The 27,305-nt window shown below is 37.9% G+C and overlaps 1 protein-coding gene across 1 annotated transcript in view; it reads left to right on the forward strand.

Annotated features, from left to right (window-relative positions):
• Positions 1–1,709: 1,709 nt before the first annotated feature.
• Positions 1,710–27,305, forward strand: part of ZNF451 (zinc finger protein 451) — a 68,867-nt gene continuing 43,271 nt past the window's right edge. The window contains exons 1-2 of the mRNA XM_034648268.1: positions 1,710–1,775; positions 2,649–2,729. Of these exons, the coding sequence (XP_034504159.1) occupies positions 1,710–1,775; positions 2,649–2,729 (147 nt within the window). The remainder of the gene's footprint in view (positions 1,776–2,648; positions 2,730–27,305) is intronic.

A 27,305-nucleotide genomic window follows, 5' to 3' on the forward strand; every position in this document is an offset into this window, starting at 1 on the left:
GTGGGAGAAGGAACACAAGCAGAGGGAGTGGGAGAGGAAGAAGCAGGCTCATAGCGGAGGAGCCTGATGTGGGGCTCGATCCCAGAACGCCGGGATCATGCCCTGAGCCAAAGGCAGACGCTTAACCGCTATGCCACCCAGGCGCCCCGATGCAGCTATTTTTAAATCCCATCTCTGACCATTTTCCTTATTCCAGTTTATTGTTTTTCGGGGGTTTTCTTGTTTGTTTTTTCGCATTCTACTTTTTGCTTTGTATTCTGTTACCTTCTTTCATATCCCTTTTCCCCCTATCTGTTCATGGAAGCTTTCGCTGCCCCACCTCTGTGTATTTCTGATAACCTGGAGATTTGGTGTGCTGTTTCTGTGGATGGAATAACAGTTTGTAATCCACATTTCTTGAAGAGATGAAACTTAAGGTGATTATATGAACAGGAGAAGCTATCATATTGGGGCACCTGGGTGGCTCACTCGTTAAGCGTCTGCCTTCTCGGGTCATGATCCCAGGGTTCTGGGATCGAGCCCTGCATCGGGCTCCCTGCTCAGCGGGAAGCCTGCTTCTCCCTCTCCCACTCCACCAGCTTGTGTTCCCTCTCTCGCTGTCTCTCTCTGTCAAATAAATAAAATCTTTTTTTTAAAAAAAAAAAGAAGCAGCAGCTATCGTATTTTTCTTCTACTTGCTTTTTGGATTGATTGTATGATATTGACCATAGCAGTGGTAGATTTTAGTCTTGAGGTAGGTGATTCATCTCTGTTGACTGTAATTGGAAAACACTCTGGCCCTCTTTTCTTCTTTTTTAAACTTCCATTTTTACACCTCAGGCAGAAATCTTAATTATTTACTACATGATCCCTGCCCAGAAGTTCTGCTCTCTGGTTTTATCTTAGTGGCTAGATAAAACCTATCTGAAAGGATAGCAGTTTTCTGCTTGGGGAGAAGTTGTAGCCTAAGAAGGAAACAAGTTATCTTTGAGACTGGATGCCTCTTCTCAGGAAGAGGATCTTTAACTAGATCTTAGCTTCTGTCTCCTGACTCTATAGTCTTTTTCTGTTAGTTTTTACACTGAATATATCACTTTGGTTTGCCAGCAGTCAACTTTCTGCATATTTAGAAATCTTTCCCTCAGCTGAATTCGCCTCCTGTGTTCCTTACTCTTGTTCTCAACATACTAGATTTTTAAAAATAATATTCTGTACTCATGGCCTTTACTGCCTCTTTTTCTTTTTCTTTTTTAAGATTTTATTTTTAAGTAATCTCTGCGTGCAATGTGGGGCCCGAACTCACAACCCCAAGATGAAGTTGCACGTGCTCCTGACTGAGCCAGCCAGGTGCCCCTGCTGCTTCATTTTCTACTTAATTTCTTAGAGCCTGGCTTCTGTATGCTTGCTACTTTATTAAAAGTTGCTCTCAGGCGTTTTTAAAAACGTTGTTGCCAAATTCAGTGGCAGTTTTTTTGGTCATCAGCATTTTGGGCCACATTGGCATTAGCAACTTTTTGTTGAGGTTTTCTCTAGCTTCTTTGAAGTTACGCATTCCTGATTCTTCAATCCCTGATTACCTGCTTAGCAGTTCTTCCTGAGTCCTAAATTCCAGCATTTTCTCAAGAACCTTTTAAAATCTCTTCTTTCTCCTCTTTGCTCTCTTTGTTGGCTCTATCACAGTTTCAGTTTAGTCTTTTAGGGGAGCAACTCCCAAATCTGTTTATCTAGCTATGTTCATACATCCAGATTACAGCCCTGCATCTCCAGCTATCTACGAGTTACTTTATGTACCACTGGTACATCAGCCCATTATGTCTAAAAGAACGTCAGCTTCCTGTTTTCTGTATTCCAGATTTATACTAAAGGCATTAGTATCCCTCTAGTTGCCCAAGCTTGAAACTTTAAGGACTTTTTTGATTCCTTGTTATTGTTGGGGCTTTGTTTTGTTGGGGGGGGGGGGTTTTTTATAGCCAATCTTTTTTTTTTTTTTTTTTTACCCATGTATTCTCTTGTATGTGTACCACAACACTATTCTCTTTGCCATTATTTTAGTTTTGTATTATTGGACTGATTAATTATCCTGCTTTCCCCACTCTTCCATACTTGTCTGTGTGATTAGTCTCTCGTGTTTTTCCCGTCTTTGTATATATTGATTCCCTTTTGTCTATGGAATAAAATCTAGGCATTTAAGCCGAGCATTCAAGGCCTGGTCTGTGATGCAGTTTGTATGGTTGGAAGCAGGATGAAGAATCGGGTTTGATGTTCGACTATAGGAGTGAGAGATAAAGCTGAGCTGTTAGTCAAAGAACTGCATGTTTTTGAGCTTGGTTATCTAATAGATAATTAATACTCATCCCATCTAAAAAGCATTGAATCATACTGTCTGCTGTCTGTGTCCTTGTAGCAGTGTTCCTTTATTATTAATAATCCTTTCCTTGAAGAATCAACATTGTCCTAATATTCTACCGAGGTTTAAACTCTTAGATCTTATCATTGTTTCTTATTCATGTATCTGATTATTTTTCTCTGTTCTGATTATTTTCTGCCACACATAGGCTCCGTCTTTAGAGGAATTTTTGCCAATCCCAACAAAAAAAGTGATTGTTTTAAATGACTAGTTTAGTTTGAATACTGTACGTGACTTATTAATTTGCTCAATTCTTTCATAGGAAGGACCGTTAAGACCTGTTCTTGAGTACATTGATCTGGTCAGCAGTGATGATGAAGAGCCTAGCACCTCTCATAGTGATGTAAGTACATTATATTTGATTTGCATTTCTTTCACTTCTGTCTTTTAAGAGGCATTGCTTAAAGAGAGTTATCAAGTCAATGATGGCTGTTTTTAGGAGCTATAGTACCTTAGAGAATGGTCCGTTTCTGTACAATGAACCACAGAATGTGTCCCGTGAGTCCTTGGCCCAAAATATCTCCTACTTCCAGTTTTCTTTACTTCCAGTGAGGATGTGAAAGGATAACACAACACAGGAAAGTTCTAAGCCTTGAAGATGGTATCTGATAAAAGGAAAATGGAATAAAAACTGCAAGCTTTTTGGCTTCTTGTGCCCTTCTCCCCTTCTCCTTTCCTGTTTCTCCTCAGGTGCCATGTATAACTGGATCCTTTTCTTCCAGAACCATGTGGCTACAGAAAGTTTGTTTTACCTTGAAGAAGGATATGTGAAGATCCTTTAGGAAATGGAATGTGGGAAAGGGGTTAGGTGGCATAGTGCTTCAGTCATCACTCCTTTTAACCTCGTCTATCCCTCACATATTTAGAGTTTTTTTCTTTTAGCTGTGATTTATTGGTTGTGGGTTTGACCCTTAAACCAATACCTCCCTTACTCTGAGAATCAAACTAGCCGAGCCCTTTGTAGCAGTCTTGTCTTTCATTTGTCTTAGCCCAAATTTCTACTAATGGGCTGTTTTCTTGAAGAGTTAGAGAACTCCTGGCTCTTGTTCAAGGTGGCCAGAAAACTTCTTTCTCCATGATAACGGGAGATTGAGATTTGGACTTGGAATCAGGTTTTAGTCTGAGCTTTACTCCTTATTAATTCTGTGACTTTGGATAAATTAGGCAGCCTTTAACTTTAGTTTCTTTATCAAATAAGAGTAATACCTACCTCACAGGGTTGTTGTGGGGACAAAATGACGTAACAAATACATGTGTAAGCTCCTTGGAAACTACAAACAATAAAGTAGGACTATGCAACTGGGAAGTTTTGTTATTCATGGAGAGTGAACAGGAGAAAATTTTAAAGGGGCTTAAAAGGGAGTCTGCAGTGGGGACTTTTAGAAATATTTTTTTGTTCTCAGTGGAACTTTTCCCAAGTTCTCTACCATTTTTAGCTTCTACTTGTTGACTTACGTACATTGAATGGGATTTTTTTTAAAAAGATCGTTAATTACCAATAGTATCACCACCTCTTCTTATTCTATCATGAGACCAAGCAGCAGGCCAGGATGGCACCACTTGCATTGGGCTTGTTTTCACTCTCTTTTTTCGTAGACAGAGTGCCACATTAATAGCCATAGTTGGTATTGGGTTTTTGGGCAGTGAAGCTTGTGGATTTGACTTCTGTGATCCCTTTGCTGATGCATCTTTCATTGTTGTTATAATAATTTAAAAAATTGAGTTCTACTTACTGGACATGCATCTCTGCACTTGAAAGTTAACATATTAAAAGCATTTTTTTTTCTTCCTTGGTTTTCTTGTTCATGTGGATAACCCAGAGAATGCCTGAGTCTAAGGTGCCATCCTCTGAGAATCATCGCCCAGAAATGTGCTCTAGCTGCAGTGTTCCTCTTCCCATTGGAGACAGCAGCTCCTCCTCTGGGAGTTGCACCAGCAGTCCACAAAGGATAGTTTCTCAACCTTCTTCTGTTGAGAACCCATTGGAGAACCAGAAAAATGATCAAAATAATTCAGATATTAAGATCTCTGAGACAGAGACACTTAAACCATCACAAAATTATCAGACTCTGCCTTCATCTCCAGTTCTGGTCCCCCAAGAATCTTTGGCCTCTTCAGAGGTCAAGGAGGATTTACCTGTAGAATCTTCTTCAGCTTCACAGCGTGGACAGGATGCCATCCTTTATCTTCAGACACAAGTGGCTGAGATGTCCCGAGTGATACGTGATCTGCAGTCTAGGAGCTGTTTTAGATTTCATCATTCTAGGCCAAGTGAGAACTCCTCAGTGCCATGGGACATCTCCACCTCCAAGGATGAAAACTTATCCACAGTTGATGAAGAAGCTGACTGCAAATCCCCCTCAGCTGATGACAAAGGGCAACCAACTGACCCCAGTCAGTCTAGTTTCACAGGTCTTTTGAAAAGAATGGAACAGAGAGGTGTTATAAAGAGAGTGACGTTACAATCTGAAGCAGAATCGTGTGAAGGGAAACCTGATTATGTGACCTCTAAGAAACGTTTGGTTCCTCCATTGCATCCTCTTCTGAGAATTGCCACCACTGAGGTTTTTAAAGACCCTGCTGATTGCCATCCTTCTTCCTTCATGGGGCACAGGGTATATCCTGTGGCCAAGGATACCTCTCCTTTCCAACCAAATCCACCAGCTGAGGGCCCTATTGTAGAAGCATTAGAGCACAGCAAAAGAGGAAGCACAGCATCTCCTCTAGATTCTACCTCAAAAGAAATGGAGGTTATGGGTTGTAGATTCTACCATGCTGCTTCCATTGCAGCCCGGGCTGCTAGCTACATGGCCTATATGACTCAATATCAGCGTAAACTCTGGGAAGATATGGAGGATCTGGTTCATGACCCGGAGTTTGATCGTGGAAAAGCAAGATGTATAATATCTGATGGCATGGATGCAGGCCTTTGGCAGCTTTGTACTACTAGGGACATAATGGATTCTGTAGTTAGAGTTATGGCAATGGCAATAGACTACAGAAGACAAGCCTGGCTCCGACTTACATCTCTCACTAAGAAAACGCAGGAGAAGATCTCACACTTGCCCTTTGATGGTACTTCCCTCTTTGGACAAGATGTGAATGCTGTTGTTGCAGAAGAAAACAGTATTAAAGAAAACGACTATAGAGACCACAGCAAATACTATAACCAACATCGATACTTTTATAGTCATGATCAGAAAGCACATTATCACAATAGAGGATATTCCAAAGGAGATTGGTACAAACCTCGAAACCACCCCTATAGATACAGAAAAAAAGGAGAATCTCCTGAACGCCACGGGTACAAGAATTAATAGCCTGTTTGCGTTCAACAGCATAGTCATCCAAGATCCTAAGTATTTTACTTGCTACTCCCACTCAAACAGGATCTACAGGTAGGAGGTCACCTCAGAAACTGATGCATGTCTGGAATTACCACAGCTAACATTTAAATTCTAGACTTTTCAAATGAAGTATATAATAAAGAGACTCATGTTTTATTGGCCAAGTCAGCAGTAGAGACTTTCATCTAAGTAGGGTTGGGCAAAGGTTTGCCCATTATTTCTAGTCCAAAATAAGTTCAGAGGAGGGTACTCAGGAATCTGAATCCTCTTGTGATTAAGGAAAAATATAAAGATTTGTTCCTCAGGAAAATCTTACTGGTAAACTGAGGACTAGCCGATTTGGGGTCTGGAAATAACCTGCTATTAGATCTTTGTTTATTAATACCAGAGGCAGATCCTTCGTTTTTAGGTCATCAGTGCTTCCTTGTTCAGGCTTCAGCTTGTCAGATCTTCACCAAATGACAAATCTGTTGTACTCTGTTTATGCCAGGAGATCAACTTATCAAGAGTCCATACTACTCTCAAGCTCTCTAAGACTTCAGAATCAACCATGAAGCTGTATGTCAAGAACTGGAATACAAATCAAATTTTGCCAAATCCAGTTTGCTTCCAGTAGGATGGCTAGATGTTACAGGTCTACTCTGGACACCAGCTGGAAAAAGACTTTCCTACCTGTAACATCTCTAGAAATTTTGACAGTAACTATCTTTATCGAGACTGATGGCTACCGTGTCATTACCACTCAGAGCTACATGTGAGAGAATTCTTTGTTATCATCACGCCTAAGTCTTTGACCTATCAAGCTCTCAGATATAAAGAAACTATGAGACCCAGTCATGGTGTTCTCTCAGGATATTCTGGGCCTTTCACCAAGATGACCTTCTTAAACAAACCTACCTTCTAAACAGTTAACTTTTTTGAGCTTGATAATTCATCACTCTAAACACAAAAAAGATACGTACATTTTTAGTGCCCTGGATATAAAGGATGTTATACCATCCAGGCATGCAAATCTGAACTCTTGTAAGAGAATTCCAAACATGCCTGACAATCTGGTCCTCTTACTGTAATAAAGAAAGAGGGATGCCATCAAACTGGATGATACTGAGAATCCTTAAGTGTTAAAGTATTACTGTGGATGTCGTAAAGAGAACATCTCACACAGCTCTGTTTCTGGATATCTATTTAAATGATGATATCCATTACAGATTTCTTAAAATTCTGAAATCAAGACTTCAGTGACATGTTCTTGGTTTACTGGTCCCTTAATCTAGTCAGACTCTAATCACAAGAGATGACTTATCTTTTTGCTCCCAGTTGGTTCCATTAGTAGTTGTTCGCAATTCTGGAACTGGCAGCAGATACCTCAATTGTATATCCCACAGTATCTTTTTAATCTCAAGGCAGTGGCTGTACAGTATACCAGCCCTACATCCTCGTTTTTTTGCAGCATGACTTCAGAAATGGACAAAGTGTCGAGTTTGAGGGGTCTGAATACATCACTTAGTATTATTTGCTTGGCAGCCAAAAAAATTTTTTTATCAACAGACTCAAAATTTTGTAACTTGGTTTGTCAGACATCTGCATATATTTCTTCTGCTTAATCAAAATATTTTGGGTCTATTGTTAGTGGAATATAACACTGTTTTAGGGTTCATGTGGTTTCTATTTCTTGCCATAGTTCTCGCGCAGTGATGATTGACATTTTCCCTAGTGCCCCACTTTTTGATGGTTGAAGCTCATCCCCCCTCCATTGTAACTATCTTCACCCTTTTTACTACTTTTCTTCTTCTATTTGCGCTAGAGGTTGAAGATGCAAACATCCCTACTTAGAAAAAGCTATTTTATTTTGTCAAATAATTTCAGAGTACTGTATTGGTCTTATTTGTAGATTAAGCCTAAACAACAGGCTTGATAGAGGAAATCGTCTTGCAAATTTGGTCAAGTCATATCTAGATTTAATGGTTACCTTTATTTTTGTATATTTCCCACAGTGTTTTACTTTTACCTTTTTTTAGGTCCGTGCCAGTGGTTTAGAAACTCTTTCAAATTAAACTCTAGAAGAGCACTGATAAACTACTTGAAAAGAAAAAAGGGCCTAAAAAATCAGGATATATATCACATCAGTCAAGCAGTCTCAATGTGCCCTTGACATGGCACTGTAGTTTCTTTGATGGAAAGACTAGTCACAGGTGAACTTACTGGAGAGAGACCTTGAAACTGTTCTGTGTGGCTGCACAGTTGTTTCCAATTAGCTAAGACTACTTCAGACTGTTCCCATTTTTCCATTTCTCCCCTTTCTTTCCCTGAATTAGGTACTGGGTAACAAATGTGATGACTTTTGAGGTACTCTTATTTTCCAGAATCCAAACCAAAATAAATGATGCTCGAAGACATAATTCTCTGAAGCTGCTTGGCATTTCCACTTAACATGCTCCTCCTTTTAAATTTTTTGGTTTTAATTGTGGTCAGAAAAAAGACAACATAAAATTCACCAACTTAATCATTTTTAAGTGCACAGTTCACTAGTGTTAGCCGTATTTACATTGTGTAGCTCCTCCTTAAACATTTATAAAACAGCATTGCTGTTCTCTTCCTCTTGTGTTACGTTGCTCAGTACTAAAGTAACACTGCTTTACCACTCTCTGATTGATAAGCTCAGGCATCTCCAGAGAATTTTCCTAAAAGTGGAAAGGTATTGAGGAATCATCGAATTGTTGATCAAGTAGATAACTTCTGAAAGGGATTTGGCAGTTGAGTGAGGACTGTCAGAATGTAGTAGAATGGGAACAGCTTTTAGGTATAGATTAGTTGATCTCTTGATTTCAGAAGAAACAATATCCTTAACCTATTTATTTTAAAATCTTTCTCTGGCATACTTGAACGATGAAGGTGTTGTAGAACTAAAAATGGGGACTTGATCTAGGGAGACAACCCCAAAAGCATATGGAACTCAAAATTAGATAATAAATTTTCATATTGTGCCTGCCACAGAATTCTCCATTAGGTGAACCCTGGATGTTTAAATATCTCTAGATTTTCTAGGAAGCTTTGGGATAATTGCAAATTTAATGATTTGGCTCAATGGGGATGCGTCTAATGATCCTTTTTCTTCAAAATGTTATTTCTCCACTAGACATAAAATGTATGTGAAGACAATATGATTTCTTGCAGTTACTGTGTACAGAGAAACTGTTTCCATTGTTATATGAAGTGCCTTTTTAAATTTCATCCTATTGTTTAAAACTTAACATTTTGATGTCTTGCATATGTTGTTGGTGATATTTATGTGAGTTCTGTACAGTGATATTTTTTAATCTTGTAGTTTGTTCATCATCTGTACAATTGCACTATCTAAATGTACTCTCCTTCTGAATGTTAATTTGTTTTCTTTATAGCACTGTTGATCCTTTCAGAAGGTTGTAGAGTATGCACGTCCCCCTTTATTTAAGTAACTTCATAGTGGTTCTTTTTAGTTATTAGTGATTGGCTCAGTATCCTGAGCATTAAGGCAGCTTTGTTTTCTATCTGCACGTTCTAGGTTTTCTGCTTGAGTCATTCTGTCTCATAACTAACCTTGTTCTAAGCCATGGTAACACAACTTATATTTGATAAGTGGATGTGTTTACTTGGTAAGAAGAAACAAGGACATTAGGAAAAGCAGTAAATTTGTTGACACTTTATCCTTTCTTTTTAAACAGTGTGACAGCTTCCTTATCAGTGTAATTGCATTTAAAATTTTTTTTTTTTTAACTGTGTGGCAGCTTCTTTATAATTCCATTTATTTATTTAGGCCTCAAAATAACATTTTGAGGAGAACATAAACTCTTTCAGGATACTTGGATACTATTTAGTATATTACATTAGTACTTTACTAATAATTTACTGAATGATACCTAAGTGACGTGATTGATAATGTCCTTAAGGGCCCAATACATCAGGATAACCTCTCAGGTAGTAAAAATGAGGAGGTTGGCATAGACACAGTCCAGAATCCCTTCTAGCTGTAAAATTGGATACAGAGTTAAGTGACATGGATAAGCAGAGTTAAATGCCACATTCACTATTCTTGAGGATATAATTTAGTGGGATTCTGATGAAGGTTAGAAATTATGGACTAGATTTTTGTAGAAATAGTTTAAAGACTGCAATAACTGAAAACTTTTTTTTTTTTAAACAGGCATATTTTGCCCCAGACTTGTACTGTTTTCGGTTTCCTTGTCTTTTGAAATTTACCATTCTTAATGTTAGTGGCTAGTCCAATAATTAATTGTGCTGTCTGTGTGCATCTTATGCATGTCATTCAGTTGGCCAGGTCCATTCTATATAGTTTTCATTTGTGGATACAGAACTCAGTCAATTCTTCTGTCTTTCACTTAAAATATACAGGTGGAAATTATTATTTAACTGATGATCACTATTGAATGCAAATCTTTTAGTTATTTTTCCAGAAATAATGAGTTTTGTAAGCCATTAAAATATTCTTTTATGGAATTTCCCTTCCTGGATGAATGATGAGAATATTGTTTTATTAAATCTTTTTTCCTCCTATTGATTAGTGGGATAATATTTTTGTACTATGTGTTTTTGTTTGCTTGACTTTATAGTAATGAAAACTTTTTTATAGTAGTGTTTGGTACCATTGAGATATCTTATTACAGGAAATTATGGTTGCTTCCAGTGGGATATATCTGGAAGTGATCACAGTCCAATTATGTCCTTTTGATGTTATCATATTAGTTATTTCATTCTTTATATTGATCTTTTCTTCCCCTTTATGTAACACCTCTTTCCAGAAGGATGTCTGATCTTCCCTTAATCTCTTTGATGTAGATTATATTTTTTATTCTACCCGTAAATACTAGCCAGGATTTTGATGGGGTTTGTATTTGTGTACTTAAATACAGTGCCCTCAGCATTATTGTAAGAGATTTTCTAATTTTCTCTTCTGTCCTTTTTTTAAAAAGCAGCCAGTCCAGTCTCTGGAACTGTTATTTCCTGGCTATTGAACTTTAATCAGTTTTTAATGCCTTCTTATTTAATGGTAGTCTTATTTTTCTCATTTTGCATAGTTTTCACACAAATGTATTACTACATATGGTTTACGGTTAATTGCATCTTCTCATAAAAATTCTAAGCCCATCACCATGAAGTTATAGAACAGTTCTGACATAGACTGTATCTTAAAATTAACTAGTTTTCTCTAGGTCTTAAGGGCTTTACCTATTTTATTGAGATAACTGTCTATTTCAAATGATCTCTTGGATTTTCTGATGCCTTGTTAAGAATTCAACAAGAATTCTCAGGTTGTACTTTCTTTTAGGACTTCGGAGATCTCTCAAGTTGTATTGAGTTTTCTGATATTCCTAAGTATATTCCTTGGTAGCAGTAAGAGTAAATGCTCGTATTTTAAACTCTCCTTTGATCTTAAGTGCTTCAAGTGTCATTATGAGTTCTGTTAGTAGTCTCTTTATAAGACCTATTTTCATGTTACTGTTTTCCATCACCTATCTATCATATGCCTTCTCGTCATTGCCTGTAAGAGGAGCTGTGTCACGTCATTCAGTTTTGAGGACTACAGTTAGACCTCTTGTCACCTCCCAGTTTTATATGTGGCTGTGTTTCAAACTACTTAATGTGCATTTAACACTAATATCCTGTAATAACTGTCATGTTGTGGTCCCTTTATCTGTACGACTTTTAATTACTAGGGCAACATGATATGGGTGATTGGGGGAAAGCATTTTCCAACTCACTAAACAGTCTCAAATTTTCAGTTCCATTTTTTGGAACATGTTTAATTACATTAAACATCCTGCTGTTAGATGTGCAGCCCTTCCTTTCTGCCTTGGTTCAAGTATAGTCAGTGTTTAATTAGCCTCATTTAGATTCTTAGCAAGAGTTGCATGCAGGTTGGTCTTTGTCTAATGGCTTATAACAAGTCCTGTTTACTTTCATCAGAAATATATTTTGCGATCTTGGAAGCACCTTGATAGCCTTTGGCCTAACGGTTGCCTTTCTGCATAGGAAGGAAGTAGAGGAGAGAGTTCTCATTTATAGAGCTCACATTTACTAATCTGTGCGCTAAAAGTTATGAGGCATTCTTGAGGAATAAATTGACCCTTTTTTTGCAGATGAGGAAATGAAACATCATTAAACATGTTGCTCAAGTAAGTGGTGGAGCCTAGCTTTTGAATATTGACTTTTTTCTTCCACAGTCTCAGTTTAGCATTGTACTAGGCTGCCTCTTTGTATTTTTCAAGGCTTAACTAAAGTCTTAACTTTTCTGATAAGCTAATTTGACATATACTAATCTTTTTCTTCCCTAAATTTTGTGGTTAAGGGCTGTACTGTCATCCCTTAGTACTTGATGTCTTATATTAACTGATTCCTGGTCATTTCACTTGTCAGACCAGAAACTCTAACCTCTTCGTTTTCCCATTGAGATTTCACTGTATGGGACTAAGATTGTTCTGGGTGTATTGTCATTGGCTTGTTTCACATATTCCATTCATTTTTGGCACTGATCATTTTAGTCAAGGGTCTTTTTGCTTGTTTTTCTTTTTTTTCTTCTACCTTTTTTGTTTGTTAAATTGTTTTGTTTCAGATTCACACTTAAGGGTTTTTTGTTTTTGTTTTTTTGCTGGCATCTTTAGGATATTGGCTAGGAAGGAAGGTGGAATGGTCCAAAGCACATGGTATTTAAATTCTAAGACCTTGATCTGAGTATCAGCAAGTTACTTATTTTCTGAGCCTCAGTTTTCCTACTCTCAAAAGAAGTAATGCCTGGAAGTAATTTGAAATTTCAAAAGCCTAATAGAGATTTCTTTTCTTTCATAGGTGTGCTGTTTCTACACAGGTAGATATATTATAACTGTGGGATGGTATTGGATATAAATACAGATACATTTTAAGATGTATATTTAATAGCATGTAGTAGTTCATGTCATCAGAACATGTTCCCCTTGTTTACAGTTTTTAAGACTCAACCATTAAGCTATATTACAAGCCCATCAATGGACTGTCATTGAAAGGCATATTTAAAGTAAAATAGTCTCTTTTCTCAAGTGCAGGCTAAGAAATGCTCATTATAAACAATAAGGAAATAAAGAGAATGTAGAATGAAGAGCTAGGTTATGTAGGTATGTGTATATGATTTTTGACGGATGCTGTTTTGTCACTTTGTGTATGTTGGCAACAGTCTTCTATCATAGTTTTCAATACCTGTGTGCAGGCAGACACTGAGAAAGGTCTGGGGGAACCTGGAGTTAATAAAAGATGGTATATTCTCTTAAGGGAAAGAAATGCCAATACTATGTATCTGTCCTGTTTAGAGGAAAGCCTGCATGATGTTGGAACAAAAGAGGGAGCCCTCTAGAGAGATCAAGGAAGCTTTTCTTACTTAGCAAATACTTGAGCTGAGGTTCGCAGCATGATTGGAGAAGAGATAGTTGGACCAGTAGAGAATCAGGAGCTGGGAACTGAGATGAAATCAGTGCATACAAAGACATGTGGAACATTGTGTCTGGTTTCAGAATTGTAAGGAACAACCTTTATGGGAGACAGTTGGTGGAGATTAAGTTGAAGAAAGTATAAATTACCCATGAAAATGTATTGGTTCCAATTTATTCAAAGTGTACCAAGTTTGTGTAGCTATTATTTGTAAGGTTATAGAAGTAGTCTGTCTAGAGTTCGCTTTGTACCATAGTCCCCTGTGGCCATCTAGAGCAATTCTTTTTCTTCCCTGAACTGAGCCAAAGGAAGGTTTTCAGTCAGTGCACCTCTAGTCCCAGGGACAGCTCCGGCAGTGAAAAAGAACTGAGACACTGGTAGAGAACAACTTTGAAGATGAGCAGGATGATGGCACTGAAGTGAAATGTGGCAGACCATTATGGGTAGACAGTTGCATACTTCAGGACCTCCTATTGGCATTGTGTCCTCAGTGTAGCTAAACGTGGCTCATTTCCCTGTACATTGGCTTACAGATAATTTGAGGGTAGACTTGGGGAAAATGAAGATATTTCTAAAAATGTTGCTTCATTGGAGGTTGGAGGTGTTGTATTGAAGAAAGACCTGTGAACCTTGTGCCAGTGGTATCTCCAGCAGCACCCAAAACATATTTTGTCAACTTCTGTTTGTTTTTTCTGTGATTTGAGTTTTGTTTCTTGCTTTTGTTGCTACTTTCACCTTTTCTCTTTTCTCTTCATAATTCATCCTTTTTCTTTCTGTGCCAGAGTTATAGCAGTGGCACTCAGGGTTAAAGTTACAACTCCCCTTTGCAACTTCAGAGATACTTAAAAATTCTCAAGTTCCAAATATGTTTTTGTTTTGTTGTGTTTTTGTTTTTGTTTTTTTATGGTCCTGTACTGAAGGAGACTCAAAGTCATTCTTCCTAGGAGGGGATTTTTATAAGTATAGGTATTGGCATTTTACCCAAAAGACAGTATAGGAGGCAGAATCTTGTTTAACAGGCTTGGTGGTACTAGCCTTCTTAACTGAGTAAAGTACAGAATGGGGTATATCTGTATGTATGTTTTTTAAGTTTGCCATATAAAGTAGATGTTCTGTGTATTTTGTATTTGTAAACAATAACCAGTTGGGGGTGGGAAGATGATTGCTTTGTACAAAAGGGTTTCCTGGTTCCAAAGCTTTGCTGCTGGAGATGGTAAATAAATATTGTACTGCTTTGCTGTGTTTATCCCTTCTGCTCTCTCTGTATTTGAATATAAAAAACTTGAGAAAAATTGTTGCTTTTCAAAATGTTATTTTGGGGTGTGGTTTGAACCATAGTTGGGCAGAAGGGGCTTCTGGTAAACAGAACTTCTGGGAGTGCAAACTTCAGACCAAACTATGGACTGCAGCTTTCGGATGGGCAGTAATAAGCAGGCTTTGAAATTTGAGTTTGTATGGAATAATGCAGTTGTTTCAGGAATTCTGTTCAAACCAAGTGCACTGGTCAGATGGCTAGCTGTAATTAATAATTTACAAAGTTAATTCATTCCACTTTCGAAGTTGGTTGCTCCTTTGAGCTTTCTCTAAACTTGGGACCCGTTCTTTACATAGAAGATAGGATAATGGCCAGAATAATCATTCTCCATTGTGATGCCCTGCTGACTAGTTTGTGTCAGCTGACATTCAGGGAGATACTGTAACAACAAACAAACCTCTGCCTTGGATTATCCACTATATCCTCTCTCCCTGTCCTTCCCCGCTACCTCCTGTAAAATTCATCTCTCCTTATTACTGGCTTTCCTGTAGCCAGAAAAGTGCTTTTGGTGAGTCAGATAGGGAACTGGGTTGTTGTGATCACTTCTCTGGATAACTCTTTTTACAGAGTGTTTTCTCCTAACTTATATCACCCTGTACAGAGTGAGAGTCCATTTCACAGGAAAGATCCTTTGACTATATTCATATTTCCATTTAAAAAGTAATTTTGTATAATGCCAAATTTGATAGTTAAGAACTAAAGTGCTTTTTAGAGATTAGTAGTGATTTTAAATTAAAAAGTCAGTTGCTCATCCTAAAAAAGACTCAGAATGATAGAATGCCACAATTTATTGTAAAATGGTAATTTCTTCTGTGAAGCCCTAGTTTTTGCAGTATTGTATTTCTAGAAATTGCTTTACAAAAGCAGAATTATTCCTTTAATTTTGCATTTCCTTTGACTTGGTCTTGGCAAATATTTTTAGAAAACTGATTTAGCTAGTTAATGGCAGTTAAGAAGTGACTTAGAAGTTCAACTTTTGGGTAAGCAGATGAATGAACTTTAGGTAAAATGAAAGATGTGCCTGTATTTAATATTTGAAGAAATTTATTCATGAGACCTTAAAAAAGTTTATTAAACAGATTATAGGCCATTTTCTCAGCATTCAATATCAAGCCCAGTTCTTAACTACCCAAAGGGGAGTTGGCAGGTATATGGCACTTGGTTTCTTAAACCATAATACACTGAAGGATTGAGAGTGAGTGGTTCAAGAAACAGGCATTTGTAGATGAATTCTAAAAGAAAGCCCACCTGTGAAATTCAAGTTCTAATAAAAATTACTTTTGGGACATTATTAGCTTCCATGCAAATAAATATATTAAACATTGAGAAATTACCTTGGTCACTGGAAAAGTTAAGAGTCTTGCTTTCTATTCTTATATCCCAAACAGGAAAAGAGGAAGGTCAGTTATAGCTGAATAAGCTAATATCTTTAAATTTCAGTTTTTAATTTGCCTAATTGTACTTTTAATAATTTAATTACACTTAAAAATACAAATGAGTATGTGGACTTTGCACTTTGTTTTAAGCATATATGTATTTAAAGAAAAATACAAATTTTAAGTATGTTTTAGCTAAAAGCTTATGCTTTTTGCTTTAAAATAGTAATGGTGTTCGACATCAAAATTGTGTGTAAAATATATTTTCCCGATAGTCATTAAGGCTGTTGAACTGAATATGACTTGCCTTAGTTATAATTAATATCTTTTTCTGTTAGGTTTGGAAAATAATGTAGCCTAGTCATTGGATTTCTAGAGAGAAAAATCTGGAGGGAAAAAAAGTTAAATACAATTTACTAACAGATTATGTTCCTTCTAGAGAAAAAATTTTCATCTACCTTTATAAAGGATAAATATTAAACTTATATTTTTGTAAAGGATTAATTTAAACCAGATCCATTATTCCCAAATAAAAGAGTGAGATCCTCAATACTTTTTGTCATTATACCATCTTGTTGGTTAAAAATTGAAATTTTGTTAACAAATTTATTACATGTGCTGACTGTAGAATACTAGAAAATGGAAATAAAAAAGAAAAATTCTCCAGACAGAAACAACTACTGTTAACATTTAGATTTCTAACCTTCCAGATCTTACTTACATATTATAATAAAAGATGAGATTATTTTCACTTAAATATTAAGTAAGGGAAAGAAAACACTGAAATATATACAGATAATAGCTTCATTGGTTAGTGGTATTTTGTGCCATTTGTCATTAATTTGTCTATTGATACTGTATGATTTATTTTACAAGTCACATAGAAAGTAGATCAGTTTCACATTAATGTTAGAAATTTTAATAGTTTTCAGGAAATAATTTGTTAGCTCATTAAACTTGATTAGTAAGGGAAGTATTAATTACTTTGGTGAAAACTTTGTCTAAATAGTGGAATTCGCATTGAATGTGACTCTTGATCTTTTATGATCAGGATTCTGAGTTCATGGTCAGAACCAGTTTTAAATTCAGCTGAACTGATTTCAGGTTTGAGGTGTTATTGGTCTATAGCAAAAAGAAAAATCAGGATAGTGCGGCTAGTTTTTCATAAGGCTAAATTTGTTTAATATGAGACTACTAAGGGAAATTTTGAAGTAATAGTTGGAGGCGTTGTGTCTTAAATCTTTAGAAATGATGGTGACTGTTGATACTAGTTCCTTTAAAAATGCCCTTACTTGACAAAATAAGAGAATCCTATGCCAGCGTTTCCTTTTCCCTTTGCCCCCAGTTAGGGGGCAAATGTTGAATCCCACCATTCCAGAATAGATCTCATGAGAAAGCCTTCTTCCTTTCCTGCCCAAGTTATACCTTACTTCTAGACTTGGAATTTTTGCTGAAACTCTACCACACTGCATTAAAACTTAAGCATTTTGTCCTCAAGAACGAAAGAATTCTTGCTTACTTTCACCTGTATAGACACACCTTGGAGATATTGCACGTTTGGTTCCAGACCACCACAATAATACAAACATTAAGTGTATAGTAGTATGTGTAAAAAAATATACATACCTTAATTTAAAAATACTTCATTGCTAAAAAGTGCTCACCGTCATCTGAGTTTTTGGTGACTCTTAACCTTTTTGCTGGTGGAGGGTCTTGCCTTGATGTTGATGGCTTCTGACTGACCAGGTTGGTGGTTGCTGAAGATTGGGGTGGCTGTGGCATTTCTTAATATAAAACAGTAGTGAAGTTTGCCACAGCGATTAACTACCTTTTTAGGAATGATTTCTCTAGCTTAGTAGTGTTCTAAATCCTTTGTTGTCACTTCAGCAATCTTCACAGTATCCTCACAAGGAGTAGATTTTGTCTCAAGAAACCTCTTTGCTCATCCATGAGAAGCAATTCTTCATCTATTCAGATTTTATCATGAGCTTTCAGCAGTTCAGTCACATCTCAGGCTCTACTTCTAATTCCAGTTCTCTTGCTATTTCTACCACATATACAGTTACTTCCTCCATGGAAGTCTTGAACCTCTCAAAGTCATCTATGAGGTTGGAACGACTTTTCTCAAACTCTATTAATGTTGATATTTTAACCTCTTCCCATGAATCATGAGTGTTCTTAATGGCATCTAGGATGGTAAATCCTTTCTGGAAGATTTTCAGTTTTCTTTGCCCAGATCTATCACAGGAATAACGATCTGTGGCAGCTTACATTCTTAACAGAATGTATTTCTTAAATAATAAGACTTGAGAGTTGAAGTTGTTCTTGATCCATGGCCTGCAGGATGAATGTTGTGTTAGCAGATATGAAAACAACATTCTATCATTGTACATCTCTATCAGAGCTCTTGGGTGACCAGTCCATTGTCAATGAGCAGCCAAATTTTGAAGGAATGTTCATTCTGAGCAGTAGGTCTCAACAGTGGGCTTATTATACTCAGTAAACCATCATGTAAACAGATGTGCTCTCATCCTGGCCTTATTCCATTTATAGAGCAGAGGAAGAGTAGACTTAGCATAATTCTTAAGGGCCCTAGGATTTTCAGAATGGTCAATGAGCATTGGTTCCAACTTAAAAAGTCACCAGCTGCACTGGCTTCTAACAAGAGAGTTAGCCTGTCCTTGGAAGTTTCAAAGCCATGCATTGACTTCTCTAGCTATGAAAGTCCTAGATAGTATCTTCTTTCCAATAGAAGGCTGTTTCATCCATACTGAAACTCTGTGGCTTAGTGCAGCCACCTTCATTAATTCTCTTAGCTAGAGCTTCTGGGTAACCTGCTATAGCTTCTACGTCAGCACCTGCTGCTTCATCTTATGCTTTGATATTATGAGGCAACTTTTCCTAAGCCTCATGAATCAACCTCTGCTAGCTTCAAACATCTCTTTTTCCTTACCTTTCTCAGCCTTCACAGAATTGAAGAGTTAGGGCTTTGTTCTGGATTGGGTTTTGGCCTAAGGGAATGTTGTAGCTGGTTTGATCTATCCAAACCACTAAAACTATCTTCATATCAGCAGTGAGGCTGTTTCGCTTTATCATTCATGTGTTCACTGGAGCAGCACTTGTAATTTCCTTTAAGAACTTTTCCTATGCATTCACAACTTAGCTGTTTGATGCAAGGGGCCTAGCTTCCAGCCTATCATGGTTTTCAAAATGCTTTTCACACTAAGCTTCATCATTTCTAGCATTTAAAGTGATAAATGTGCAACTCTTCCTTTCACCTGAACACTTAGAGGCCATTATCAGGTTTATTGCCCTAATTTCAATATTTATATCTCAGGAAATAGGGAGGCTTAAGGAAGGGGGAGTGAGACTAGGGAATGGCCAGTCAGTGGAGCCGTCAGAACACATACAGCATTTATGCAGTCTTACATGGGTGCAGTTCATGGTACCCCAAAACAATTACAATACTAACATCAGAGATCACAGATTGCTCTAACAAATATAATAATAATTTAAAAATTTGAAATATCTCAATTACCAAAATGTGACACAGGCATGAAGTGAGCAAATGCTGTTGGAAAAATCGTGCCATCAGATTTGCTGGATGTAGGGTTGCCATAGACCTTCAATTTGTAAAAAGCAGTATCTGCAAAGTGCAATAAAATGAGGTATGCCTGTACATGCTTAACTTTCATGGATATGTGTACTTGGATTTAACCAGTATTCTTAATCTGACTGCCATTTCTAGGACAACCCAGATTTGCTTTGTACAACCCAAGTTTTAGACTTAAAAAAAAAAAAATGTGAAGAATAGGGGCGTCTGGGTGGCTCAGTCAGTTAAGCATCTTGCCTTCGGCTCAGGTCATGATCTCAGGGTCCTGGGCTTGACACCCCACGTCAGGCTCCCTGCTCAGTGGGGAGTCTGCTTCTCCTTCACCCTCTCCGCCTCCCCTCCAGTTGTGCTCACACTCTCTGTCTCTCTTTCTCTCAGATAAATAAGTAAAATCTTTTTTTACAAATGTAAAAAATATACTGGAGGACATCAGAAATCATAACATCCAGGTTGAGCACAGACAGGATCATAGAGGCCATATTAGCCTGGGTTCTGAGGTTCTGAAACAGCTTTTCTTTCTGTAACCTGTGTGACCCTCATTTTGTAACCTTCCCACTCCTGATCATCCATAGATTTTTGTGTGTTAGACTGTTATTTTAACCATATTAATTTTTTAAAATTTTTTTATTAAAACCGATTTATTTTTTTTTTAATTTTCATAGTTACTGAATTAGAATTTGCCTTTTTTTAAGATTTATTTATTTATTTATTTATTCAACAGAGATAGAGACAGCCAGCGAGAGAAGGAACACAAGCAGGGGGAGTGGGAGAGGAAGAAGCAGGCACATAGCAGAAGAGCCTGATGTGGGGCTCGATCCCATAACGCCGGGATCACGCCCTGAGCTGAAGGCAGACGCTTAACCGCTGTGCCATCCAGACGCCCCTAGAATTTGCCTTTTAATGTTTTTTTACTTTACAGCCTTCTCCTTAATTCTGTGAAAATGCCACCCAACTTCCCCAATGGGAGGGGAGAGGTTATGGAAGAAAAACTGATGCAGGGAGTGATCTAAGATAGAGGCAAATAGACTCTCCCCTCCCCAGTATATTTCTTAAGACTTTCCTGTCCTTCTCCCCAAAAATAACTGAGTGGATAGCATTTTCTTGCAGATCATTTGCTATCACTGTGGACTCAGTAGTATTCTTTAATAGTATCCAGTGTGGAAGTTAATCCAGGGTGACCATAGCTTGTGCTTCAAGAAGAATGACTGAAAATCCTATAGCTGCTAACATCTTACTCTTAACCATTCTTACATTGAGAGCTAATTCCATTTCTAGCTTGAGAATTTAGAGTCTGAAAGTCTGACTTTAGAAAAGCTCTAAGGACCTAAATGCTTATTAATACTACAGCCTTTGGGGGGGAAGATTGGCAAATCTAACCTAAGAAGAATAGTCCTAGAATTTTGTGACTTCACATTAAATTGCAGTTCAGTATTTTGACATTAATGGAATAGTGGAAAACTCCCAAACCTAAGACTGTGGTGTCCCCTTTTCATCTTAATTCTGTAGGAAACATTTAAGACACTTTCAGCTAGCCTGAAATGAGTTCACTTTCTGCCATATTCCTGACAAATAATACTATAGCTTTGGTTCTGCCATTGGATCAGTAACAAGGTGGCCTGCCGTGAGTGTTTTCCCCCTTGCTTTCTGATAAGTTAACATTTGTCTCTGGAATTACTGATTCTTTGAATTACCTATTATACTTTTATGCAAAATAAGGCCTCTGTGACCTAATAGGTAAAATCCCTAGTATGTATTTCAACATCCGTGATCTCTGTTTTTCCAGTGTGTATGTGTTCTCTCAGAACCACAGAAGTATATAATTTAGTAAGATCTAGAGGCTGTCTCTCATCTTGGATCACTAACAGTGGAAAACCAAGGGATTTGGCTTTCTGGAGAGAGTGTTCATAAATAACCCATTACTCGTGCCAGGCGTTAACCAGCAACCTTGATCCCAAAACCTAAGTTGTGATGGAAAAATAATCATATGAGTATCATCCCCTGCCTCATATAATTATTTCCCCCCCCATTTTAGGAAAAAACATTATTTTAAATACTTCATTTTTCTCATAAATGGTAGAAGTTTCAAAGTTGAAGTTCATTCTTTCTCTAGCTCTACCATTCATTCCTTTTTATCTACTCCTAGCAGATTGTCTTTCTAATTATGTACTTTCCATATAGGTAGCCAGAGGGGGTTGTTTTGTTTTGTTTTTGTTTTTAAGAAGAAAATAAAAACTTTCCCCGTGGAGGAAGAGAAGAAGGAAACCAAACTCAATTTTATTTTATTTTATTTTATTTTTTTTAAACATAGCAAAGCCACTTTTATTTTATTTTATTTATTTTTTTTTAAAGATTTTATTTATTTATTTGACAGAGATAGAGACAGCCAGCGAGAGAGGGAACACAAGCAGGGAGAGTGGGAGAGGAAGAAGCAGGCTCATAGCAGAGGAGCCCGACGTGGGGCTCGATCCCAGAACGCCGGGATCACGCCCTGAGCCGAAGGCAGACGCTTTAACCGCTGTGCCACCCAGGCGCCCCCCAAACTCAATTTTAAATGTCTTTTTGCAATCAGTATCAGAGCTGTCAGGTCTTTTGAGCCCTTCAGAGTCATGAAAGATAATAAATAGATCAAAATTAGTTGGGAATCACAGAAGTAATCTTTTTTTATTAACATAGCCAGATAGTTAATTAAAAGATAACATAGACTACTGGTAGCTAAATATGAGGAAAATAATTTTAGCAAACAGTAATACTGACAGGTTTTGCTTATTTCACCGCCAAAGAGTAATGTTCTAGGGCTAATTTTAGATTAATTTTAGAATGAAGTTGAAGAGATCTAAACAAATGTTTAAATGTTGATTAAAGGGCTAAATAATTTATCTTCCCAGTCTATGAGTGTAGTTTGAAGGGAGTAAAGTTCATACTTAAGGGGCGCCTGGGTGGCTCAGTTGGTTAAGTGTCTGCCTTTGGCTCAGGTCATGATCTCAGGGTCCTGGGATCCAGCCCTACATCGGGCTCCCTGCTCAGCAGGGAGTCTGCTTCTTCCTCTGCCCCTCCCCACCATGTGCGCTTGTCTACACATGCGCTCTCTCGCTCTCGCTCTCTCTCTAATTAATAAATAAAATCTTTTAAATAAAAAGTTCATACTTAAATTTTGTGACAAGTGGATTACTAAAAATTTTTCCCATTGGATATATAATCTCTGTGTTTCAAACTTTAGTTTTCATTTAGTTTTGTGTCCAGAGTATATATATATATTTATTTATTTATTTATTTATTTTTATTTTTTTTAAAGATTTTATTTATTTATTTGACAGAGATAGAGACAGCCAGCAAGAGAGGGAACACACAGGGGGAGTGGGAGAGGAAGAAGCAGGCGCACAGCGGAGGAGCCTGATGTGGGGCTTCGATCCCATAACGCCGGGATCACGCCCTGAGCCGAAGGCAGACGCCCAACCGCTATGCCACCCAGGCGCCCCCAGAGTATATTTATAATTTATAACGTAAAGCAGAGAATCATTAATTGTGTTTTAAAGGAACTTTAAGGAAGAATAAATATTATGTCAAGTCTTACTGAATAACTTCAAAAGTATTTCAGAATGGTTATTTTGTGATGGCTTAGGAAAAAGTAAAATGATAGTTGGAACCATAAATTCAAGGGTAGCTCTTCCTGGATTAGGATTACTTTTATCCGAAACATGGCCACCTTCCTATCCCCAGAATATTCACATTATTGTGATTCAACAACATATTTTTATAGGTAACCCTAATTTATTTATTTATTTAAGATTTTTTATTTATTTATTTGAGAGTCGAGTGAGAGAGAGAGAGAGAGAGAGAAAGCGGTGCACAAGCTGGAGGAGGGGTAGAGGGAGAGGGAGAAGCAGGCCTCCCACTGAGCAGAGAGTCTGAGGCTGGGCTCGATCCTAGGACCCTGGGATCATGACCTGAGCTGATGGCCGTTGCTTAACCAACCGAGCCACCAAGGCACCCCCCCTTTTTTTTTTTTAAAGATTATTTATTTATTTGAGAGACAGTGAGAGAGAGAGAGAGAGGAGGTAAACCCTAATTTGTACCTTGTCTACCTCATGGGTTATTATGACCTTGGTTTACTTTGAAGCATGACTTTTGCTAGAGTTTAAAACCTAAAAAATGTATCTGTGTCAGGAAGACTAACATACTGTAGGCCCATGGTTAAATATTATTAACTTCCTTAAATTAGATTCTTTTAGGATCTACTCTAAATTTCCTTCTCAAGGTAGCACCTACATTTGAAATAGATAATATTTTTGTCTAACCAAAGAGTACATTTAATTTGCTTTTAAGACAGATAAATGTGCCTTTACTAAAGGATTGGAGCTCAGATAAATAGCTTTTTGTGACTCATTTCTAGTAAGCTGCATTGTCCTGTGACTTGTAAAAGAATATTTTGAAGTTAGGAAAATGTCATCTATTACACAAGGGTGTAGGCTTGACCAAGTAGTTGGAATTTGAGTTGAAACCCAGAGTAATTCTGTGAGTATTCGTTATTGCAAAGCTGTAGCCTCATACTGAAAATACCATTTTGGCCTTTTTAGATATACTCACTTCAGTGTAACTTTTGTGTACTTGGAAAATCACACCTGATGTTTGACATGTTTGATGCAATTCTGTCCCACTATAGATAAAATTTGGGTTGTACATACATGCTGACTTGCCTAAAGAGTGACATTGTAGGTAGTAACCCAGTCTTTCTAGTAGAAAAACTTTGAATAGACTATTGCTTAGTGAAGTTTTAGGTTTACAGCAAAACTGAGAGGAAGGTACAGAGATTTCCTTTATACCCTTTGCCCCTACACGTGCATAGCTTCCTTCATTATTAGCATCCCCCAACATAATGGTACGTTTAATATAATCAATGAGGCTACAGTGATACATCATTATTACCCTAAGTTCATTAGGGTTCGCTGTTGATGTGTTGTACATTATGTGGGTTTGGACAAATTTATGATGACAGGTGTCCACTTTTTTTTTTTTTTTTTTAAAGATTTTATGTATTTGACAGAGCCCACAAGTAGGCAGGGCAGCAGGCAGAGGGAGAGGGAGGAACAGGCTCCCTGCTGAGCGGGGAGCCTGATGTGGGGTTCCATCCCAGGACCCTGGAATCATGACCTGAGTTGAAGGCAGGCACTTAACCGACTGAGCCACCCAGGCACCTAGGTGTCCACCCTTGTAGTGGACGTATATCATACAGAATAATTTTACTGCCCTAAAAATCTTCTGTACTCTGCCACTCATCCCTTCCTCCCCCCAGCTCTGGGTAATCACTGGTCTTTTTTATTGTCACCATAGTTTTTGCCTTTTCCAGAATGTCATATAGTTGGAAGCACGCAATATGTGGACTTTTCGGATTGACTCCTTTCATTTAGTAATATGTATTTAAGTTTCCTCCATGTCTTTTCATAGCTTGATGGCTCATTTGTGGGGTGTGGGAGAGAAGGGCAGAGGGAGAGAGAATCTTAAGCAGGCTCCGTGCCCAGCACGGAGCCCAAGGCTGGGCTGGATCTCACAACCTGAGATTATGACCTGAGCCAGACTCAAGAGTTGGACGCTTAACAAACTGAGCCACCCAAGGTACCCCTTGATGGCTCATTTCTTTTTAGCACTGAATAATATTCGGATGTACCACAGTTTATCCATTCATCTACTAAAAAACATCTTGGTTGCTTCCAGGTTTTAGCCATTATGAATAAACCTGCTGTAAATACCTAATTACATAGGTTATTTCATCACTAACTGCTGTTTACTTTATTTGCATGTTGTTTTCTTAGAAAGATCATGCCATCTGTGAACAAAGAGGGTTTTATTTCTTCGTTGATTTGTGGTTTGGTGTCTGACATTGATGGGGGAAATTTCAGCCATTACTGTTCCTTTCTCTCTTCTGGTATTTTCATTATGCATATGTAACATTTTTTTGTAACAGTTCCTAGATATTCCATTTTGTGTTTTTTCAATCTTTGTTTTGTTTTGTTTTTCAGTTTTCGAAGTTTCTGTTGACATATCCTCAAGCACAGAGATTCTTTCCTCAGCAGTGTACAGTCTACTGATGGGGCTATCAAAAGCATTCTTCTTTTTCTGTTATAGTGTTTTTGATCTCTAGCATTTCTTTTTAGTTCTTTCTTAGGATTTCCATCTCTTTTACTTACATAACATATCTGTTCTTTCATGTTGTCTACTTTTTCCATTAGAGCTCTTAGCACATTAATCAGTTGTTTTGAATTCCTGATCTGATCATTCCAACATGCCTGCCATGTCTGCCTTTCTATGCTTGCTCTGACTCTTCAAACTGTGTTTTCTTGCCTTTTAGTATTCCTTCTAAGTTTTGGTTGAAAGGTAGACATAATGTATTAGGTAAAAGGGGCCTGTGGTATGGGGCGCCTGGGTGGCTCAGTCGTAAGCATCTGCCTTCAGCTCAGGGCGTGATCTCAGAGTCCTGGGATCGAGCCCCACACTGGGCTCCTCGCTGGGAATCTGCTTCTTCCTCTCCCACTCCCCTTGCTTGTGTTCCGTCTCTCACTAGCTGTCTCTCTCTCTCTGTCAAATAAATAAAGTCTTTAAAAAAAAAAAAGGTGGGGGGTCTGTGGTAAATGGACCTTCATAAAGTAGTGGTAAGGTATGGGGAAGTGGTAGCACTCTGTAGTCCTGTGATTAAGTCTCAGTCTTGTTGAGCTGATGCCCCTGGACTGTGACCTTCAGCACTACTTCTCAATCCCTTGTTTTAAGTGGGAAGGATGGCTAGAGTGGCCTGGAATTGTGTATTTCCATTCTCCCAGGTTGCTTAGACTCTGATAAAATTCCTACAGGGTAGGTTCTGGTAAAATAGTTTTTGTTGAGGGCAGACCTTGTTAAGAAGAACAGAATGCTCTGGCATTTTGCTTACTTTTCTTGGCCCCCTGCTGGAAGCATGAGGGGATTTTTCTCCAGTTTTTACTGTGAGAACCTGGTAGAACTGCAGGAGGAAAAAAGTGTGAGGCTCTCCATGACTGGGTCATCCTGTGGTTTTTAACTCTTAGACTTGTCCCACTGAGCATCCAGCAATTTGTCACTTATAGTTCAAGTTTTTTACTCAATACTGGTTCCTGCTGAGGTTTCTACTCATGAGTTTCTGCTCCATTAACTTGTGATTCTTTGTCTCTGCCCCTCTCTCTTTTTTGCACCGGTTTACACTGTAACCTCATTTTTCTCGTCTAAGAAAGAGATCTAAGAAGAGTTGTTGACTTTTTGGTTTGTTCAGCTTTTTACTTGTTAGGATGGAGGAGCAACTTATAAGCTTCTTACGGGGTGGACCAGAAACCGGAAGTTAGATCTATTTTTTAAAATTTTATCTTAAATAAATATTGTTTTGGCATTGCTGAAAAACCAGAACCAATACCAAGGATGTTTGTATTGTTAGACCTTTGGGGGGGACTAATGGCTTAATGGCATTACCTGATTGACTCAAAGCAAAGCAGCACGAAACTCTTCAGTATCCAGATGATTATAAAGTAAATAAAAATGATAAATTGTCTTAGCAGTTAGTTTATCTAACTTTTTGAAAACCACAAATGCTGGTGAATAATTGGCTGACCTACAAAATACCACATAAAGTATAAAATACACAAAATACCTTCTTAGAAATTTGCTGGCAGGGGCACCTGGGTAGCTCAGTCATTAAGCATCTCCCTTCGGCTCAGGTCATGATCCCAGGGTCTTGGGATCGAGCCCCGCATCGGGCTCCCTGCTCAGCGGGAAGCCTGCCTCTCCCTCTCCCACTCCCCCTGCTTGTGTTCCCTCTCTCGCT

The sequence above is a fragment of the Ailuropoda melanoleuca genome, chromosome 19 (assembly GCF_002007445.2).
Source record: "Ailuropoda melanoleuca isolate Jingjing chromosome 19, ASM200744v2, whole genome shotgun sequence".
Taxonomy (NCBI): domain Eukaryota; kingdom Metazoa; phylum Chordata; class Mammalia; order Carnivora; family Ursidae; genus Ailuropoda; species Ailuropoda melanoleuca.